This window comes from Paracoccidioides brasiliensis (assembly GCF_000150735.1).
Source record: "Paracoccidioides brasiliensis Pb18 unplaced genomic scaffold supercont2.5, whole genome shotgun sequence".
Lineage (NCBI taxonomy): Eukaryota > Fungi > Ascomycota > Eurotiomycetes > Onygenales > Ajellomycetaceae > Paracoccidioides > Paracoccidioides brasiliensis.
Genome location: NW_011371362.1, coordinates 183,469 through 205,439, shown reverse-complemented (window position 1 = coordinate 205,439; position 21,971 = coordinate 183,469). Strand labels below are relative to the sequence as shown.

General features: G+C 45.0%; 5 protein-coding genes across 5 annotated transcripts; 2 read left to right on the top strand and 3 right to left on the bottom strand.

The window, feature by feature from the left end:
• Positions 1-361: 361 nt before the first annotated feature.
• PADG_04530 (uncharacterized protein) lies at positions 362-968 on the bottom strand (the record flags this gene model as incomplete). The annotated part of the gene is made up of 2 exons (XM_010761730.1): positions 362-626; positions 679-968. 2 exons carry the CDS (start codon positions 966-968, stop codon positions 362-364), a joined length of 555 nt encoding a protein of 184 aa, XP_010760032.1.
• A 3,161-nt stretch (positions 969-4,129) lies between these two features.
• On the bottom strand, positions 4,130-7,770 carry PADG_04528 (uncharacterized protein; the record flags this gene model as incomplete). Its single annotated transcript, XM_010761729.1, has 2 exons — positions 4,130-7,174; positions 7,231-7,770. 2 exons carry the CDS (start codon positions 7,768-7,770, stop codon positions 4,130-4,132), a joined length of 3,585 nt encoding a protein of 1,194 aa, XP_010760031.1.
• Positions 7,771-15,815: 8,045 nt separating this feature from the next.
• Positions 15,816-16,275, top strand: PADG_04526 (uncharacterized protein; the record flags this gene model as incomplete). The annotated part of the gene is made up of 3 exons (XM_010761728.1): positions 15,816-15,967; positions 16,088-16,137; positions 16,187-16,275. 3 exons carry the CDS (start codon positions 15,816-15,818, stop codon positions 16,273-16,275), a joined length of 291 nt encoding a protein of 96 aa, XP_010760030.1.
• Positions 16,276-17,256: 981 nt separating this feature from the next.
• PADG_04525 (uncharacterized protein) lies at positions 17,257-17,502 on the bottom strand (the record flags this gene model as incomplete). The annotated part of the gene is made up of 2 exons (XM_010761984.1): positions 17,257-17,324; positions 17,373-17,502. The coding sequence occupies 2 exons, from the start codon at positions 17,500-17,502 to the stop codon at positions 17,257-17,259; spliced, it is 198 nt and encodes a 65-aa protein (XP_010760286.1).
• Positions 17,503-18,865: 1,363 nt separating this feature from the next.
• On the top strand, positions 18,866-21,053 carry PADG_04524 (uncharacterized protein; the record flags this gene model as incomplete). Its single annotated transcript, XM_010761727.1, has 3 exons — positions 18,866-19,146; positions 19,226-19,343; positions 19,410-21,053. The coding sequence occupies 3 exons, from the start codon at positions 18,866-18,868 to the stop codon at positions 21,051-21,053; spliced, it is 2,043 nt and encodes a 680-aa protein (XP_010760029.1).
• Positions 21,054-21,971: the final 918 nt, after the last annotated feature.

Sequence of the window (21,971 nt, the reverse complement as noted above, 5' to 3'; positions counted from 1 at the left end):
CTGTATTTTAGTTATCCCCTTACTCGTACGAAGGAGTGCGGAAGCGGGTTTTGATGAACGAAGGCCCTTTATACATGCGGATATACTAAGAGTGATACAGGGATCATTCAATAGACCATCGGGCATGTGCTTACGTGCAGGCTGGAGAGGTGGGCAAGACCCTGGTAATTGCCGTCAATTCTGGGCTTCGTAAATGGCGAGGGAGGCGAGGAGATGAATAGCACACCATTGAATCTTAGTCCGAGTTTCATCGTGATTCATATAACTTTCGCACACTCTCCAGTGGATGCCCAGGGTGGGCTTCACCGAGAGACATAGAGCGAATATGTCCAAGCAACTGCATATTTTGAAGCGCGGAATGTCAGTGTGACCTTAACAAGAATTTGAGATTCCCCTCGCCTCCCCTCGCCTCCCCTCCCCTCTCCTCTACTGGTTCACGAGGAAAAGGGAATTGTGAAGCTTGAACGGGATCATGCGAGGCATCCACAGGAAATCGAGCACGTTGCACCTCCATATCACGCGCTCCGGCTGAATGGTGTGGACGTTTACCGCTGTGGTAGAAGTCCAACTTCCCATTGTAGCGAAACAGGCGGATTGGGCTCCCATAATTCGAAAACCAATACCGTCTATCCAAGGATATGCACAGCGATTCATGAGAACCCTATGGCACACATATACTGTCTCTCTATTGTCGTTAGATTATCGAGATCAACCTCAGGGCTGATAGCCCCACGGGGAACACCAAACATACCCTTGCAAATGGAGACCCCCTGTGCTACACTCCGAACAATGACAAGAGGGATATCCTTTATATTCAAACCTGGAAATCTGCGGTTTCCAATACCATCAAAATATGCATATGTTGTGCGCTTCGACGGTACCAAGCCTATGGATAGGAGTAAACGCATATCTTTTTGAAGGCTTATTCCAACTCTTATTGGCGGGGGTGGGGATTCCGGTATTGTCATTATGGAACTCTTACAGAGTCGGGTCCCCTGGCTCAAAGGCAACCTCATGTCCCTTCTTATCGACCAAGTGGGTCCCTCAAGACGCATGCTTCTTCGAATTCTGCTTAGCAGGGCCACTTTAGGTTTGTTCTTTGCTTGCTGGTCCTTATTATTAAGCCTCAAATCCTTAAGTTAATTCGGCATCCCAGATGTGACGGGAACCACTCCCTATGACTATCATCTGTGGTCACTCTAGCCGCACAAAACCCAAAATCAACCACGCCTTGGTACGTCCTATGAGAATGCGAAGGGTACTTGGATGGTGCGGTCTTGCTATGCAATGGTGTCGCAACAGCAGAAAGGTAGGGTTCATTTCTACATTTCCTATTTCCAAACCCCTGAATGTGACTTACTACTTGCGGGGTCTAGTTTTCCTAGGCCTTTGAACCTTGCGGGAGTAAACTGAAACGGGAGAAGTTACTAGTGGACTGAGATATGATTTTTTTTTGTTTAAAAAGAAAAGAAAAGGCATCCCATGGACGGTCACTTGGTCACTGGTCACATTGCTTTGATGTGCTGGGTGGACAAATAAATGGCTCTCTTTCGCTCAGGTTTCTCAGATTCCATTGGGACTTTTCTGTTGGGCGCCACGGATTAACCGTTGCCCCTATATAACTAGCAAGTTGAGCCAAACTCTTATCCAATAAGACATTTACCATCCCACATTTTAACTCTCACCAGGTTCTCAAACAAGATATATTGAATTTTCAACTTCATTAAGATATATCAGCCTCTACGCTGGCTGCCTTGGTAGAGAGGAAATGCACATCATGCTAGAACTTGCAACAAACAGAGGCATGATCTGGTTATATCCAGAATCCTTTTGAGTCCCAGCTTTATTAGAACTTTCTGTGGACTTGAGAATCTACAGTGAATGAGCTAAAAAGCTCTGTTGATACGTGAATTGATGAATTCTGAAATATTATCTACGGCTGTGACAAAAGAGTATAAATTAATAATTTACAACTTATGATAATGACAGTTAGATCAATCATGATTTCAAGACAGGGAAAAGACAAAACAGCTGAAGATATCTAAATATATAAGAACAGCTTCTTGAGTTTTCAGTATTTTCTCAGCCTACTCCTCATCAACTGACCCTCAAACGCCTCAAATTCAGTGACATTTTTGTATGTACTATTCTGTTGTCTTCTGAATATCTTCACTATCAATGATATAGTTGCCTGTGGTCATCATGAAAGGGAAAAAGCAGACAGTTCTGATTACCGTGCACCCATGAAAATGTGAGTTACTTGACCTACCTTGCCTGCTAGCATGCATCAACCAAAGATTGTAACGGTTAAAGGCTCTCAGTCAGCATTGAATTTGATGCTTTTCAAATCAGTCTAACAGTGGAGACATTCTAGAAACCTAGTTTGAAGGGCTCACAGCTCTTGGAATCAAAACTAATCATTTGTCAAACCACACCCCATGTACTGGGACTGTGCAGTTTCAGGTTTGCAGAGAATCCATGGCTTCGTCTGTGATGCGTAAAAGCGGGGTTGTATGTAGGCTTTAGGTTGGACTACCATGAGGGACAAAAGTGTCTGTGTGTTTGCCAGCACCATTGCTGGAGCAAGCCCGCCATGTTTATGTTGAAATTGATGCGTCCTCTTCAACTTTAATGGACTAGATCATTCAGTGAGGCCCACAACTAAGAATTATTGGAAATATTTAAGGGATAATTAGCGACCAAAGTTTCTGGAGGTCATCATGGTAACTACGGCACAGAAGCCGTAGTAGGTATTTGGATTTGGATTTGGAATTCAGTCGATTCCTTGCTGATCGCGAGTTACGCCAAAAGTCATCGTATTTAATTATGACAAAATAGGGACGAATTTAGAGAACGTAAATCCTCTTGTTTGTTATATGTAGAGGCGTTTGGTGTCCAGGGTTGTTCGCAGTTAGCTGCTAACTCCAGGCATATTGCAGAAAATGTGGAGTTCCGCTGCGGGCTAAATTGCAACGGTCTCCATAAGCAACAGCCCCTGTTGACTGCCTACCTAGGGATCTACCGCGGCAGGCAGACATGTAATGATGCCAAATGCTCGAAGACGTTCTGGTATGCAGTTTAATCCCGGCACAAGTAGTTGAAATCTGGGGGAATAAGGCCCCTGTTCCCTCATCCCAGACAAAAGGCGAACCGAAAGCATCCCACTAATCTTAAAGAATAGATAAATATAAAAGTGGACACTACCAGGTGAACGCTTCCCGAGGGAAGCGGTTGATGAGATAACACATAGGAAATAAAGGGCAGACAGTTCAAAGCATTTATACTCCAGAGTGCCAATTCAATATGTTGCACATATCAAGTACTAACTGATTAATGAGTATAACTGAATCTATCCCAGAGATTCAAACCTGAAACAATGTATGCCAAATCACGCACGCTAGAAGGATATTATGTCAACTCTGATCCCAGAAAGGTCATCTTTTAACCTAGTTAGTGCCAGACTGGACAAAAAGTAAAACGAGGCGGGATATACAGAGGACACTGGCCGCACCAGGTGAGGAACCGGAGAAACATAAATTAGAAATCGAAATAGACACAAAGGCAGAATATTTAATTGCAGGAATTAAAAAAAAATTCAGCGTAAAATACCGCATCGTTGCAAATTTCAAGAATAAGCCTAGCAAGAGTACAAACAAATCTTGTTCTATCACATTTCTTCTTATCCGGGTTGGTGTCAGAAACATCTTAAATGGTAAAATGAATATATATATATAAAGCCAAGAGGCGCACTCGCATGCTGGGTTTCTCTCTTTAAGTTTTTTTGTATGTTTTCCCGAACTCAAGTTGTACACATTTTTTCTCCTAGATTTATATCCCTAAACCAAAACAAAGATGTTACAGCCACTGGTGCAAAGAACAAAAAGAAGATTACCTATTGCATCCAGGGGACATCCGAAACGAACAAAACTTATGACACAGGGTGTACACATTTAAAAAATCAAACAAAAATGTATGAGGACAGTAAAGTTTTTTTTTTAAGCAAAAGAGATAATCATTATCGTTAAATCGTAGCACGTAAAAGGCTGGTTGGAAAGCTTAGGATATCGAAAATGCTGATGCGGCTCAGCTGCCCCATTTAAATCGAGTCAAGATTTTTCCGGCCAAGATGTTATCCATGGGAAGACACTGCTTTGAATTTGGAACTGTGAGTCCACGAAAGGAAATCAAACTTCTCTCTGGAAGTTTCACGAGCTAACGACGGGCTGATCTCTGGGTGGTTGCCGCGCTGTAGGTGTCGTTCTCTGGGCTCTAAAACTAAGGAACGTCGATAGTAATTATGAAAGCTTTTCTCTCCTCCAGAACGGACACGAATGAGTTGATCCTGTATCCATGTCTGTAACTCCGGGACTTCAGCAAGCCGGTAAGGTATCTGAAAGCGTTGGAGCTCACTGATGATTTTCGCTGTTTTCATGTGCTTATCGAAATTGATAACCGATTTGCTACCGTCGCCAGTTGGTAGGGATCGTGTGTCTTGATTACCATGATCGACGAAAGTGAGGTCGGTTAGATAGGTTCCCACAAATGGTAGACATGGAGGTACATGGCCCTGCAGCCGTTGACGAAGTACAGCGTAGTTTTTTGAAACATCAACGATTTTCCTCATTTGTTCCAGCAAATTTTTCGTCCTCTGCGAAACCAGCTCCCAAGTACGTCTCAAACGAGAAATGGTAGAGGAGTTAAGAGAACAAATAATGGCCATCATAGAATCGTAGTTATTCAATTCCAGGCATTTAGACGCGACCTTGATCCATTGTTTGATAATCAAAGCTCTCTTTTTTGGTTCCTCTTGTTGCAAGATACAATCAGCCACAAGATTAGCCAGATCCGTTGATAACGTCGACATGGCTCGGACGTTTACAGCTAGTGAGCCGGTTTTTTTCATCCATTCAGTGGCTAATAGCTCCTCGGGCAGGATAGAGCAAAATATCCTAGACTCTTTGAGCGTGAACTGCCGTGCCAACTCCATGGAATCGAAGTCCAGTATGCTAACAGATTGACCTCCCGCTTTCCATTGTTTCAATAAGTTTAGCTGGCTTTTGGATATTATTGGGCTTGGGAGAGGAACATCAGGGCTAACGTATTGGGATACGGCAGTATTGGTCTTTCCCATTGAAGACACTAGTCTTGGAACCACCGGCCCATGCATTGTCGATACCTTCTCTGCAAGTTCCACTAGGCGATTTCCAGCAGAGGGCAGGGCAATCAATAGCTTTGTTCGAGCAAACTTCAGTATTGACGGGAGAGCAATATCATCGCAGTCATGTCGCCAATGAGACTCTAGCCACCCCTTGAAGATGTTATAGACTCGCAGACGGACAGGGCCAGCAGCTCCAGTGTGGTCTCCAATGTAATCATAGCGATCCATCAGTGTTTCTGCAAAGTCAATTGGTGTTGCAAAGTGCCGGAAGGTGAGATAAAATGTAGAAACGAAGAGGGCATCGGGGGTGGATTGGTGGGCGGTAAGTTTCTCGATGAGAGCCCGAAGGCTTCCTCCAATTACTTGACCATCCTTTAACATAAGCTCTTGAGCATATGTCTTCTCTAACAAATTCTCACCCTCATCAGCTTCCTCAATCAGAGTAGTCTGTGAGCCTTGGAAGCTGCTGTGGGCAATGACATGAGGAAAGGGCTTGTTGAAGTCAGGAGTGGTAGCACGAGTTGATGCCTGTGAAACAGCACTTGTCTCTGAGTTTCGAATACTATTCACGAACGTGGTTTCGCTCGTTGCTCTTGTCACATCGGTAGTCGATTCTGCATGGAATATGTCGGTGGGATGATTGTCTTCCGACGAAGTAGCATGGTACGTTTCATTGGTATCGCACTGTTCAGATGGGGTAGGGTGTTCGACAACGTCATGATATGAAGAAAAGTTTAGGTTCAGACGTATGTCAAGGGTTGAGGTTGGCGTTGAGACCATTGCGCTTGTGCACTCGGAGGATGGGGTAACACCATCAGTTAGATCTGGAGTGAACGGTAACTGCTTATTTGGTATTAAGATGGGTGGTAGGGGTGATCGCACAATCGACATCTCGTTGCCATTGTCTACCTTTTCGAACTGGTCATCTGGACTTTCTTGCATTTCAGAGTCGTCAACATACTGATTGTTGTTAGGGGTTTCGTGCTCGTCTGTGTCCAAGCCCGCTATCCCAAGCCCGATACCTTCCAACTCAAAATCACCACTCTGTTCAAATATATATCTGGCTTTGGCAACACAGTCGCCAGCCCCCCTAACACATCCAGTAGCCGCATCAACTAACCTTTTACCCTCACCTGGCATGAACACCACTTCATCATCTGTTGCATGTGCCGGCCGAAAGACATCACGGGTGGCATGGACAAGTTCAGTGATCCTATCATATAACGTATTTTTAGACTGCTCCAGAAGGTCAGAACGATGAAGATCACGCTCGCATATCGTTCCAACTATCGTAAGCAAAGTTCGACAAGACTGCGCAGCTTTTTGCGTAGTTAGGAGGAGTTCAGTCGATGAACGAGATTGTAGATGCAGCCCAATAAATGAGCCTAGAACACCAAGAAACTCGTCGTAGGCTGATGTAAGGAGTGCGGACGCAAGATTTGGATTATGTGTTGAGGAAGGGCCGTTGTAAGATATGCGGTGCGAAACAGATATCCTCTTAGGTTGAATGGATTGCCGCCTGAGGGGAATATGAGGATTATAGAGTTCTGCTTGCCCAATGGAAGTATGGGCATAACCCAAATAGTCTCCCTGATGGGCCTCATTGCTTCTCGAGCCACTTATACTGAAGGATGGAGTAGAGGAAATAGTAGATCCAAAAACCGGTCCAAAGAATGAGGCGTCCGCAGGGGGTGTTAGAGGGGTGTCATAGATATCATGGCTGGGGCTCATGGGAGAGACGTCAAGCTCTGCCATCGCTCTGTTCAGGCCGACTTCCTCGTTCCAGACGTCTAAAAACCTCACCCCTCGAATAACAATCTTAAATGCTTTAAAAAGCATCTGGTCGAAAATGGTGTCCAGCGATCCATCAAGCTCTCCCCCATTGGCAACATCCTGCAGGCGCTTTGCTAGCTTCACTAAAGACGAGAGATCTGAAAGAAGCGCTTTCCTGTTTCTCCTTAAGGCATCAAATTTCTGGACCAGTTGGCAATCTCGCGTGAGGCATTCAGATTTTTCCTTGTTGTTCGAGTCAGTGTGCGTTAATGTGAGTTTCGTGACAGAAGATTACGAACCAGCAAAAATCTCACACCAGCAATAAGACCTCTCATGTAATCCTGATTGCTAAACTGATGAAGGGTGGATGCTGATCCTCCACGGATGGTATCCCAAAAGTCAGTTAATGATTTAAGTATCGGTTGCATAGGCAATTGGTCGTATGCTTCACAATAGTTTGTCGGCAGCCAACCCCGAGCACCTGTTTCCAGCAAAGTACCATCAGCCCAGCCATTGGTGTGAATAGAATGAACCAGGATTATATCCCCTTGGTCCAAAGGCAACGTAACAGTAGAAGACGAGAAGCCCGCATTAGGTTGGAAGGGATAAAAGGCCCGCAGGTAATTGTGAAATATGGCTACTTCATGGCTATTCCTTTCAATCATGGCTTCTCGTGAGTTATGTGGTGTCAAAGGTGGGGTCACCTGCATTTGCGATGCTAATGAAGGCAACATATTGTTTGAAATCATCCCATCGGGGAGAGCTGCGGTCTGCATATGTGCATGAGGTTTGCCTTTCAGAACATGTAGTGGAGCAATATGGTCGTTCTGGATATCCATGGATGATACACCAGAAGCCTGAATTACTCCCAATATCGGGACGTCCTCAAAACAAACATTCATATACTGTGTGTGAGCAGGAACAGTCATTCATCGTCCAATCTAGCATGGGTATCCAATTAAGTGGCAGGACACTGTGTGAATATGTTCGTAATTGACATGGACGTTTTAACGGACTATGCAGACTCATGTCAGTATCTTCCAATCCAACAGTAGTTCTTTAACCATAGGAACGGTTCCTTGCTGTAAATAGAATTCCTTCATGACGGTTACAAATATAGGTATGTCTTAAAGGAAAGTAGGCATGAATTGGTAACGAGGTGGGAATCAGAACTTACCAACAACCAGATAATTATAGCAAAATATACTCGATGCACCAGGTGGCGAATGAATGAAGAAAAGTCGGTTTTGCGATCCGGATCACTGCTCAAAATTGACAGGCCTCCCGGTGGTGCGTTGTTGTCACAATGTTCGACAACAAACAAGACTGTGCTAGTATCAAGGGCAGTCCCGTCAACCAGAGAGCGTTGTGTGTAGGTCAAAAAGGGGTAAGCTCGCAGAGGGTAGGCCAAAACACAGCGGATCAACACGCCCAATGCGCACAACAACTCGCAAAGATGATAAGATATGCAACTACCAGAGAGTGCACCAGGCTGCTTCCTTCAAGGAGGAGGAAGGAATCAGGATTTCTTTCCCCCGCAGGAAAACCAGAACGGACAGTGTAAAATTGATAAGAAATCAGGGTTGGTGGCTCCCCAGAAAAACCAGAACAGACAGTGTAAAGTTGATAAGCAATCAAGGTTGGTGGCTATACCGGCGAGAACGAAGAACCCACAGCTCAAACAGAGAGAGTAAACGAAAGCAAGACAAGAGAGGAGGAGAAGAGGAAAGGAGAAGAGGAGAAATTGAAACTGAAGCAGAAGCAGAAGCAGAAGTAGAAGCATCCGCTGACATGCTCAAGAGGGTGAGAGATGAGCTTCATGGGAGCAGCCAAGACAAGGGGGAACCAGCCCGAATAGAAAACCAAAACACGGGATATGGAGCTGATTAGACCGGACTAAGGCAAAAGCTACATAGTTTAGCCTGCCCTTAGTCGAAGGTTCGACCCGTTCCAACGTTCGTGGTAGCGTGTCTGAATGGGTTAGATTCATTAGCTTTTGGCATCAGAATTGCTATTCTTCCACTCGACTCCACCACAGGGGATGATTGACGGGGGCAAGTGGCTTGCTCTCCCGGTTCCCGTCCCAATGAATGGATGACTAGCTACACTAACTTAGCGGCAAACTTCTCTATCACTCGAGTTGACAAGTCCGGCATCTCCTCCCCGCCCACTGCTGAGCCATGCTGCCTCGGGGGATTCCAGCTCGCCGCGAGGCCTTCCCTCTATCGCGCTGGTAACTGACATGAATCACCTTTTCTGTTCAAACGAGGCTCCAACGTGAGTTTCCGACCAGCTATGTGGAGGAGAATAAAATGGCCATGTCGGTCGTGGTCGAGTGTTCGATGGGTAAGCTGACAGAAAGATGAGGTCAATCGTTGGCATCCATGTCCAGTATCATGCTGACCTTCGTCACAAGTTTGCAGCTGCATATACGGAAAATTCGTCATCTGTCTGTGGGTTCGCCTCAAGCTAGTATGACGGAGAACTGTGAGTGGTAGGATACGCTTTTCGACATCCCTGTCTGTATCACTCTCTGAGCCCGCCCGGTGCAGTAACTTAAGACCCTAAACTCGAGTGGACGAACATAAAATTAGGTTCTTAAGACTAAAAAATAAATAGAAAGTAGAGAGATATTTTATTTTATTTTATTTTATTCTTGAAACATGCCTGTCTCACGGTCTCATCGAGGATTACCCCGTCGAGCCAAATATCAAGTCCTTGTTCCGGTCGGAGCTTCCAGGAGGCAGGCTGGAGTTACGATTGATTGCAAACCGAGTTAAGGATTGGCAACAGTTGGGCACAATAATGCCTGAGCGACTGATAAGTTGCTCAGTAAAGAATAACTTAATGAGCATGCTGAGGATATAGAGTGCTCTGCCGTGAATCCAGCTTTGTTTTCTTACCATTGTTATTATGACAGGTTTTATGCAACGCACCTCTCTGCGACTCACTCGCCGGCCTTGCTCATCACTGATATTCTGGTCTCTAAAGATCTTGAGCTGAACGGAGTATCAGCACTGCACAATGCATTCCTGCTCCTCATGGAATTCAAAACCCGAGCAGTCTTCCCTGCATATATATTGCATTATTTCCCACTAACATACAGCTCTGCTGCAGTTAAATACTGCGTAGGAGATATGGCCGAAAGAACCCGACTCGGCGACTGCTGCCCGTACCAAGAAAGAAATTCGACTCCCGCAAACGCCATCTTCTACAAATCTATTTGGAGGCAGGTCTCCTACAGGTTTCTTCTTTCTCTAGCCAAATTGTGACAGCATTCCTATTGCATTCCAAAAAAAAAATAAAAATAAAAATAAAAATGTCCAGAGCTTTTTCAAGGTTGATACTTGTTATGCCGGGGGTTTGAGAATCATCTCGACCCCAGAAACTCTAATCCTCAAACAGCTCAGGATTTGCTTTTGGGACGGATTGTGGCTTTGTTTTGGTGTTCTGAGGGGTCGAAAGATTCCCCATGCATTTTTTCCCCATCATTTCCCCGATAACAATTCGCATTCTTTGATGAATCAAAGAAAAAGGAAATAACAGAAAATAAATATTTTACTGCAACTGACATATTATTATCTTCTTTTTTTTTTTAAAAAAAGAAAATTATTGATTAACATGCGGATGTAGGATATCTCCATTGCTATGCAATGTCCTCCGCGGTGGCGTTCAAACTACCCGCCCACAATTGTCTGGGAGATGATAATCATTGAATATCAAAAATGATCCTATCGCCCACCAGATAAGCAGTAGTGATCAAAATTCTTCACAACAGGATTTGAAGAAAAGCCTGAGGGGTGGACGCATCGCCATGGTGATAAGGTCTCCGACTGATATCAATGAATAAAAACCTCAAACCCTCAAGGTGTCTGAACTATTCTACATTTTGTAAGAGGGTTCTGGAACCTCAAAACATATTTGCTTTCGCATCAATAGGACCTATCTAGTTGTTTTCAAAGTGTTCCAGAGCTCCAACTTGCATACACTCAAACATGAACAGTCTCGTCCCAGCCAGTTTCACGAATGGCAGGAGTCGGAACCAACCAAGACCTCGATCAGCTGTCATCCTCTGTCCACTATTCAAGTGACAGATTTTGTGGGAGTACAGAGACTTCTTAAAGGAGACTACGCAGCGTATATCTTCCATCTTATGCCGGTGGACAGGATGAATTCCTAAAATCCAATCAGACCTATCATAAGCTGGTATTATGCAGTCTGGCAAGCCTTGTCTCTGAGTACACCCGCGGTTCTGGCGTTCGTCTTCTCTCTGTGAGCGGTTGCCGAGCATCTATATTTCTTCCCCAAAATTATTTTACTAAAAAAATTAAAAAAGAAACCTTTATAGTGTGGTTTATGTCATAGTTATTGGCAACAAAAAAAGATCTGTATTACTATCCATGGAGGCTCTCACAAAGTGCTAGTATCGATGCTCATGGAACCATGATGTGTATACTGTTGAGTTCTGAGCTGCAAGTCAGATTTAAATGTTACTTAGTAGTTAACATCCTGCACATTCTGCATCATAGCCCTCTGGGAAAAACTAGATTCCTGGATCTGAAAATGGTGTTTGCCCTTCTCAGTGACTGCAGCTATGAACGTTCATTATTCATGAGAACATTCTCACACTTTCCCGACTCAGAACAGCTCTCCATCGATAACTGGGGAAGATGTGCATCTGTTTTAATCATAACAGATTCCCAAGTAACCGGAAACTCCACCAAGACTAGACTTAATCATATACTAGTTAGTTAACTAGTTGGCTACTAGCATGTTTAGTTATCTTGCTAATTTAGGGCAATGGAACCAGGGGTTCATTCATTCAGGAGTTGGCACTACGGAGCCCCCTGAGGAACAAACGCTGGAAAACTAAAACTCAACCCGCTCCATAAACTACTGAATCCATCTGATTATTTGAACCCAGTCTTCTTCTGTTTTCTAATTGCGAACGGTTCCAGACCCGGACCATCAAAGTCCTGTCTTCATGGTGCAGGAAATTCTCAGAAAGAGGCCAAGGTTCTCCCTATCTGTAGCGGGACTCTTACTATTAGGTATCCACCGTTAGTGGAGAGTAAGGTATTATTCGCAACGGTCTACTCCTCAGCTTGGAGGAGTATGGCTTTTAGGAGCATCGTACGGAACCCTCCGTGCGACGATGTTCTATTTCTAGTTCACTTCTTCTACACCACTCGAACAAGAGCGGAAATATATCGGCTCCTCAGTCGGAAAGACATTTTCATAGGCCTGCTGATGCTCCCTCACGCAACCAATCTAACCAATCCAAATCCCACCATTGAGGGAGTATTTCAGATAAGTTACGTAGCGGGACAGAATTTCGTCCTCCATCTAGTGCATATCATATCGTTGTAATTTTTCAACACGCGCATATTCGGGAATTTATAATGAGGAGCAGAGCAAAGTGTGTCCTTCTCTGTTCCTCAGCACTCACTACGCCATACCCATCATGGACATTTCTTTACAGGCCATTCCCCAGTCCGATCCCCCCCCCCCAGACTTTATGACTGCAGAATATCATCCCATCACGAGGCAACATTGGGACAAGGTCTCTCGTCCCCTTTGAATTGCCGCACAGACACTCCGGAGAAGAGTCAGAACTGACAGAGAAGAAAAAGAAAGGAAAAGGAAAGGAACTAAAAATGGCTTATTATGAACGACAGCAAGGGGGCAGCTGCGAAGAGTTTCCGGCCCCGCTGATCGTCCTTCAGCATTCAGGGGTGCCCTTTTGAGTGTGGTGTTTTAGTGGAATCTGAGGACTGGCCGATATCAATGGTGACATGGCTCTTTTGAACCAAAGAAACTATTGAAAAATGGCATGGGGCAATGGGGAGTTATTGCAATTGATTCCAGAACCGGTCCTGAGCTCGCCAGTGGGACTTTTGTGCCCTTTCACCTTTTTGGACAGTGGAAGAAATTTCGTTGGCAATTTTATTGGAGAATGACCGTTGGCACTGTATGTATTCACAATATTGCAATCTTGACTGTCTGGTATTTATGATCACCATAGCCCCCACGAAAACAAGTGGGTCTGATCTCTGATGGATGAGATTCCTCCAGCGCAAGAGTGATTTGCAACCCAGTCAGGGGAACCAACGACTCTCACAGGGTGACGGGAATTTGGGTCTTGTACAGATAGAAAGGGTCAACCAGATCTCACTTGTCTATCATGCTTCCCTGCAAGCCCATCACGGCAAGGCTGAAAGGCTGGCATTATTGCAAGCGATGATACTGCAATGCGCAGTTGGAGAATCTATGAGACAGGCGAGATGGCACATGGTTCAATGATGACGCAGGGAGCAAGAATGACAGTGATCAATTCGAGCAGAAAGGTGATTTGCATGTATGCTTGCTCTGCCTCAGCAGATATCGTCACCATCTAGGGCCTTGAAGATACATTTCTACAAGGTTGTTGCTGTGCTGCTTTAGCTTGCCTGATGATTTCTCTGGATGCTGTTGCCTTTGCACTGCTGCAAACTCAGATATGTATATGTGAGATGTACATGTCATGTACAAAATTTCAGTGAGCAGGTAGATGACTTGCTAATAAAACTCATGAGATCCTGCAGCCAGGCAAGGCACTCTTAGCTTTCAGTCCGACTGATAACCCCACATTTCTTCAGAGAGTTAACGAGAACTAATAGCCACCACGGAAGTCGGATTGTGGGGTGGTGAGTCTAGAATTGCTGCGGTATCCACCTAGACACACTAGATTAAATCCTTTGTAACGCAATCAAGTATCGGGAGAACAAGACTGTATTCCAAAATGATATGGTTGCTATTGAAAAAAAAAAAAGAGAAATGTTCAGCATTTTACGTGCTTCAAGTGATGTTCATTCTCAAGATCCACCATCAGCGCTGAAGAGCGAGAGTATTGTAGAGTGAAATTCTTTCTTTCTATTAATTCTTCAAGTTCAATACATCTCCAAAAGAGATCAGAGAGGCAAAGGTTAATAATAAGATGTCATAAAATTCATAAGAATATGGTTCAATGCGGGGGAAGACAGCATTAACTATATGTCCCAGAGAATGTAGTAAATATATATTACATTTACGCACAGTACAAATTCAAACGTGCTGCGTGTGGATCACGCCGTGCTGGGAGCAAGTTGCAACTGAGAAACATATGGGTCTGTTGGACTTTTGCAAACCACCGTCAAACACGGAAAATTTGCCCTAGGAAACATTTCCTCAATGCCATTGTCCTTATGGGCGGTCTTAATTTATTCTTCTGAACACCACGCAATTGTGAGCATCACGGCTCCCGATAAGGATGTTGCCGTGATGTGATTTGTCTCGATTTCTGTACATTCTCCCTCCAAACCTATCGTGTGCCCAAAATGCATTACTGAGCACTTGGAAGAAAATACTTGTGCAGGAAAGAGATGGTCCAATTGAACACAAACATAGGATTCACAATTTATTTGTTAAATTTCTGGGTACGAATTTCAGGATGCAGCAGAGCAGCCCTGCTCCAACAGCCAGACGGTTGATCAGGAAGGCCAGATTTTCCCTGGTGTTTTTTCAGTCCAGAACGCACTCGAAACATCCAAACAATGAGCCGGCCTGTGCCAAGTCGCCCAAACTCACAAGGGCAGATAAGCTAGCAAATGAAAAATGCAGCCAAGGCTGACCAACGTCGACAAACTTTTGATCTTGCATAAATATGAGTGCTGAAAATTAATCGTCTTTTCTAGTGCAAAGATCTCCGACATTCTTGGGTTTGCATTAGCGCTCGTTGAGGGTTAATGGCAAATAAGAATGGGCCAGGAAAGCTGAATGTTGCCAGGTTCCCCCCTCTCCCGACCTTTTTTGCAGAAGTTTCCCCTTATCAACAAAAGTCCACCCGGAGCAGTCAGTAGCATACGCAAGCAAAAAGCCCACGGAACGTAATGTGGCTTGCCGGATGAGGATTTAGTACAACACGCCAAAGCCAGAGAACTGGATTCGGAACCTGAGGGAGATCGAAACCGTTGATTCAATGAGATGCATCCCCCGACTCGCCACTCAGTCGTGGTAAGAAGCCTCAAAAAAAGGGTTTTCTGTTATTTCCTGTCAGTGTTTGGATACTGCGAAAATCAATAAAATCATGGAGGGACATGGACGCAGCACACGGATTGCTATTTGATCTGCTCTTGGACTCGATTCAACCTTCTATCTCTGATGCATAACGCTAATGCATGGTGACGGAATTCGACAACATCCATGATCAACCCTGAACTAAGGTTTATTTTATTACTGACATTGTTATTCTGACTTTCTCTTGCGCTCATACTACAAACCCACCCCACTGCTGAATGAAATCCTCTAATCTATCCATGAAAATGCACAATGTCAACTGGGGAAGAATCTTCAAAAATGCAGCGCAACATTCTACCAAACTGCTCACAAAAACCTCGAATGGGCTATCTCTGTTTGCTGCAGGCACATAGCCGGGATTTTGCATTATGTTACTGATGAATTTTCAGGGACGCACTTACGGCTGCAATGTTACAAATTTTTACTTGGACAAAGGGATGCAGGAGCCTGGGCTTTTTTTCTCATCCATTTCCCTTTATTTGTGCACACCGCAGATGAAGAAGCACAAGGTGAGTCCAAGGTTCCAATGTCTAGTTGGTGGCGGCACCAATAACAATGTTAAAACTGATGATCACTTGCTCCTGAATCAAGGATGAACAGTGTTCCAAACATTTCACCTTGAACCAGCCAATCTTGTTATATATTATCGAACAAGAATAGCGTTGAATCTCATGTCCGAAAAGGGAAATCACTATATCGATATTCTGATCTCTGATCTCTACTAAATCTCTGTGGATTTCACCCGGCTTTCTATAACTGTGGAATATCTGATTTTACCCTATTTTCTTATATGGCTGATGCCGTCAAATTTATCCAGCTGGTGGAGGAGGAGGAGGAGGAGGAGGAGGAGACGGAGCAGGATTGGCCAGCGGACAAAGTTGACATTATGGAGGAATTGGAAAGTGAAAGGCCGATGAGTGTTGAGTTCAAAAACCTTTCATGGTATGATCTCCACGTGCATGCGAGCATTTGGCTGACTAGCGAGCAGCAATGATCTCCCAACGTATGGACCGACGCCGTCAAGTCCATGCCTGAGGGTGGGCAGTTGATACAAGTGACCAGCGGATCGGCTACGCAGCCTCTAGCCGACCAATACAATTCCGCCAAAGAGAGTCTGTGATAATCATCCCGTCCAAATCGGCGATACTGACTCTAACATAGATCAACTGGCAAGTCTACGACAGATGGGATTTATTGCACCATTCTGCAATCCCGGCATGATTCCTATTCTTCTCCCTGGGCTTAGCTGATCAATGGACAGATCAAACACGAGATGGTAACAGGCATGGCTCAAATATTAATAGGGGGTATGGAAGACCTCTTGCTGGAGGGAACCAATTACACCTCCATGCACATTATTCCTCAACGAGACAGAATCAAGAGAGACCAGGAATGAATCCACGACCGCGCCATCCACGGAAAATAGGGGTGAGACTGCCTCTGTCTTTATAACCATACACTTGGTATTGCTAACAGTCTACCGATAAAAGTGTGAAAGATATGTTCACAAATGCACCGGCCGACAGCATCTTGGAATTACCCGAACCATTTAGAACAGCAGTCCAGAATAGCCTGATCTAAAAATGGGAAAGAAGTCAAGAACTGGAGACGACAGGATGTTTAGCTACTTTGTTTCCCAAGGGTGATGCTCAGGACCGTTTCCTCACGATCTGGTGTGGTCACAACGAGGGATACCGTCTCATCAGTATCTCTGGAATGGAGCTTACAATGTCATCCTAGACCTCGAAATATACGCTAGCGACTCTGACGTATACCTATTGAAGGGGATAATAATGCAATAATGAGCCGGCTCATCCCCATGGCCTAAAAAAGGCCTGGAATGGAAGACCTTCACGAGTCCTTGCCAGCTGGATGACTAATTGTATTAGTTGGTTAACTAACTAGTTATCGGAGGTTGATCTCTAAGAAACCACACCTCAAGCATCAGAGCAGCAACACTGACTGTACTTCAAATTTGGAAAAGCCCACCGCCGAAACCCTGTATTTTCTGTGTAGAATACACCCCCTTTTCCAACCTGCAGGCCGGGAAAGACAAGATAGGAAAACCGCAATGAAGAAAGGCTTGAGTGGTAACTAATTGTCACTTAGAGGATGGATTCGCCTACAGCTTGTTCGCTCATAATACTCATATATATATACATCGGGAACTAATACAATAGGGCGGAATATAGTCATCTGTGACACGTATACTGATAGAGGAGATCTAAAGTTTATTTTCCAGAAGCTGGGTAATTGTAATCTTGCCATATAAAATAGGAATGTTTTAGCTTCCGTCTCGCTACACAGGCATTCAGTAGATGAAGCATGTAGAGGACATGGAACATACCAGGCGTAATAATCATCGGGTCTTCACCAAGTGTTGGCAATGAGGCCAAGAGTTCGGTTTCCAGAGACTGAAGTTGGTAAAGGAGTTCACTTGTCTTATTATAGATCTGGAGAATATGATTACTCGACATGGTGAGGTGACTGCATATGATAAGCAGAGATGCTACTCATTTGATTGCTTCATGAACCTTTAGTTACACCCAACTCCAACCTTCCCTACAACATGCGCGACTAGGTCTCTCATTTCAAGTCCAAACATCTCCTTTACTCAGGCAGCCAAACCAAGATCGGGTGCATATCAGTGTGTCGAGCCCCCTTCAGCACACCTCAACGCTGAACAACTGTGCAGCGGTAGAGAACCGTTGCTCAGTCTGGTCAGAATTCTGGTTTAACAGAAAGCCCTGTAGCTTCTCTCATTCCCCTATCCCGCTCAAACCTTGAAACAGTCCTGTCTGCGGAGGGGCAGAAGAGATCCATCTACTATCGATGGATGTGTTTTGACCGAGCCCTCTCAGTCCCTCATTTCTCCCTCCCTCCCTCTCTCTCTCAGGAAGACTCGGATCAAGAGTGAGTGAGGTCATTGAACTCAACTTCTAAGTAAGCGCAAATATGTTAATCCTTTATATCTGGCTTATACTAGCGTCACTGTAAGGGCTGATATCTAGCGCCATATGGCGGACCGTATCATTGGTTCAACATGACCTCCACCTCCAAAAATTTGCTTTTAATCTCCAAAAGTTGCCTTTTTCGTTAGTTCTTCTCTTGAAGAATAGCTCTCCTATTACGCCTGTTGTTGGCCTTTCGGACTAGATTTGTATATAGAATGAGCGGTATCAGCATAAGGATATCAGTCATCTCGAACCTCTATAAAAGAGGGGTGAAATCCTCCGTTCGCTGAGGGGAAAAGCTCGATACCAAGAATCATCACTATTCTGCCTCACAGAGGATTACCTATTTTAGCTTCACCGCCTTCCTATTCCGTACATCATCCCCCTATCTAGTCCGTATAGGACATCTCCTTATATCGGCTATATCAACCATTTGACAGTCACCCACACCTCTGTATAAATTAGATCAAGTGGCTACGTATTCTCTGAGGTTAGTATTAGATATAGATATATACCCGAGATTACGTTCGATAAAATAGAAGTCGTTGGTTTAACGTTAGATAGCTACCCCGCTTCAGCCTTTCTTCTTGGCGTTAGCCAACGTTCAATCGATGCACAATCTCCCTTTGTAACATGACGGGTCCTCCCGCCCCTACAGTCTTCACCTAACAAGAGTATTAATTTTTTTTTTTTTTTTTTTTTTTTGGGGGGGGGGGGGATTTACAGATTATCGCCGGTGAGAGCGACACCAGTTTGGGGATTGCCAATTTAGGCTATTGGGAAATTGTTGAAAAGCGACAACGACAGCGACGGAATCAGAACCAGAATCATAACCCACAATAGTTGTTCTGAGGTATTGACATACGACTCTACATTTGTCATCATCATGGAAGAAGAGATTGCAAAATTGCGACAGCAACTTCAAGAAGAGCAGCGCCGACGCGAGCAGGCCGAAGCGGCTGCAGAATCATCACGGCGGCAAGCTTTACAGGATTATTTGCAAGCTTGCCACTCGCTCAGTCTTGCCATTCAGGTGGTCACTGACCGTTCAATGACCACACAAGGTGATACTACCAAAACCAGCGGGCAGGCTCTTCCCGCAGCGAATTATCCCATGGGACAGCTTCGCGACCCAACAGGAAGAAATCTGGAACAAAGTCTCGATTAGTAGTGATTTTCACTCTCGAGGCGTCTTTCCATCTCTACACCAGCTTGAATATGTGCGATCATTGATCGCTCCAATCAGCGGAGAGATTGGACTTCGGACTTACGAACGGGACATGGTGGAGAATGCTGTTCAGAAGCTGGTGAATGCAGTATACGACGACGAGCTGCTGCGAAAACAACTTCGACTTCGAGGAACGGTGACATTTGAGAGCACATGAACCTTGGCAGACTACAATAGCTCGATTAATGAATCGATGGAGCAGATGTCGATCAGTGAAGACAATTCAGACGATGCTGATACGGTAGCGCAAAAAAGGCGCAAGGAAAAAATCTCAGCACATGATCGACACCATATGCAGTCACGAAGTCCCAAAGGCCCCCGTAAAGCAAGAGGAAAGGGCTCTCGAGCAGACCAATTTTGCATATTCAGGACTTCTGACGGCAGAAACATTCCTACAGTCGCAATAGAGTACAAAGCGCCACACAAGCTGAGCCGGGATGAGATTGTGACAGGGTTGGACTCCGAAATCCAACCGGAGCGGGATGTGATAAACAAAGAAGGTGATAACTTTGCATTTACATCGAAATCGTTAGTTGCTGCAGTCATTACCCAGCTCTTCTCATACATGATCGGCAAGGGAATCCAATATGGATATGTGTGTACTGGAGAAGTCTTTATCTTCCTCCATATACCGGATGATCCTACTGTTGTCTACTATTCTGTGTCGGTGCCAAATATCGACTTCCAAGAGGATGATGAGAATCGGTTCCATCGCTCGGCTGTTGCACAAGTCTTCGCCTTCATCCTCCGCGCCCTTCTCAAAGAACCACCTCCCCAGTCATGGCATGATAAGACCTTGACCTTGGACATATGGAAGGTGGAATATCTTAACATTTTGAGACATATTCCCGAGACAGTTCGCAAACATCACTCTCCTTCCCCTTATAAACCTCAACGTTGGCAGGGCTTTAAACGCTCGCCGATTCGAACCCGCTCTCGCTGTCAGCCATTAGTCACCAGTATTGTGCAGGATGACGACGACGAAGAGGACGGCACTCCTCCTTCTCCAACCCTAAGCCGAGCTCTCCGCTCTCATAAGTCCTCAGCAGCATCCGCAGGCAACACAGAGGGGAATTCAAAAAGCAAGCGCGGACAAGGCAAGGAGGGCGGTCAGAAGACACAGCGCCCGCTGCAGAGTATAGCTGACCGGTCGTTTTGCACTCAACAGTGCCTCTTGGGATTGGCGTATGGCGGTGCAATGGATGCTGAATGTCCCAATTCCGATGATCATGGAATGGAGCATATCAGCCGAACAGACTTTCTCCATCTTGTTCGTTCACAGCTGGCCCGGGACCGTGGACCAGAGGCGGATTGCAGGCCGCTTTACTTATCTGGTTCACGTGGGGCATTATCTAAGGTACGATTATCCTCGCATGGTTATACGCTAGTTGCCAAGGGTGTGGAGAGATGTGACCGTGGTCTTCTGCAACGCGAAAACAAATTGTACAATCGACTTCGCACCATCCAGGGAAGCCACATCCCCGTATGCCTCGGCCTCACAGATCTGGATCTACCATACTACTACGACTCTGGCATATATGTTTCCATTCTATTGCTAGGCTGGGCTGGACAGCCGTTGTTGGAGTGCATCGACCAGGATAACAAGGAGCGCCTCCAAAACAAAGTGGCTATGGCCTTCACTGCGTTACACCGTTTGCATGTCCTACATCATGACGCAGAGCTGCGCAACATTGTATACGACAAACTGAAAGATCGTCTTATGATAGTTGATTTTGAGCGAGCCAGAGTTCCGAGGTCGTCAGCCTCTACAATCGGCCGATTTAAATCCGTCAAGCAGAAAGAGAAAACATATAGGGACAAAGATAGAGGGACATGGGATAAATAATTTTGAAAGAGAGCTGCAGTCTTTCATCAAATGCGTCTCAATATATGTTGGATAATTAGTCTATATAGCTCTAAGCATCAGATTAGAAAGATGAGGTATGTCTGAGAAGGATACAACACAATTTTACAATTTTGGAGCTGGTGCGCTGTCAGTTCATGGTTGTTCCGCTCATATCTCTGCCTTTCCTCTTCAATAGGTTGAATAAATGTGTCAACCTGTGATGGTTCCACTGCCATCGTTCTTGTTAACCAACAGTGGGCGTTGCAAAATGAGCAAAAACGGGCGGGCGTGGCCAAGTATATAACACAATGTGAACCCATCTCTTCATACGAGAAACCAATCAGGCCAGTGTCCATTTGCTCATTTTTGCTCATCTCTACCCATTCTTGTCCAACATTCCCAGGACAATCTCGCTGGCATATTTAGCACGGATCAAAATAGAATCCTTGCTACGGCCGGCACGTTAAGAAGAGAGACGTTACAAATGTGAGTCCACCCTCTGCGGCGACTACCAGCTGGCTGGCGACCAGTCTTGCCGCCGCGGTGAGAAGTTCTTTACAATTCCAGGACTGCATATGTTGAGGTCACTAATGCACATAAGTGAGATACGCCATGGGATCACGGTAAGGCGAGATGGGGCAGCAATTTTACCTGTGTCAGACCTTCTCACGGTCTTGTGCGGCTCCCTCACAGTCAAGGAACAAAACTATTGTAATTATTATAATCTGATTCATGACAGGTCCAACCATTACAGTGGAAACTTGCCACAAACTAAACTACATACAATTCATTAGGCACCAATGCAGATGCCCCAGCAGCATGAGTATTCTAGGGCGAATGGTGTACAATTGTCAAGTTATGGTCATCTAGAAAGCAACGCTATATCTCCAAAAAAAAAAAAAAGAAAGAAAAAGAAAA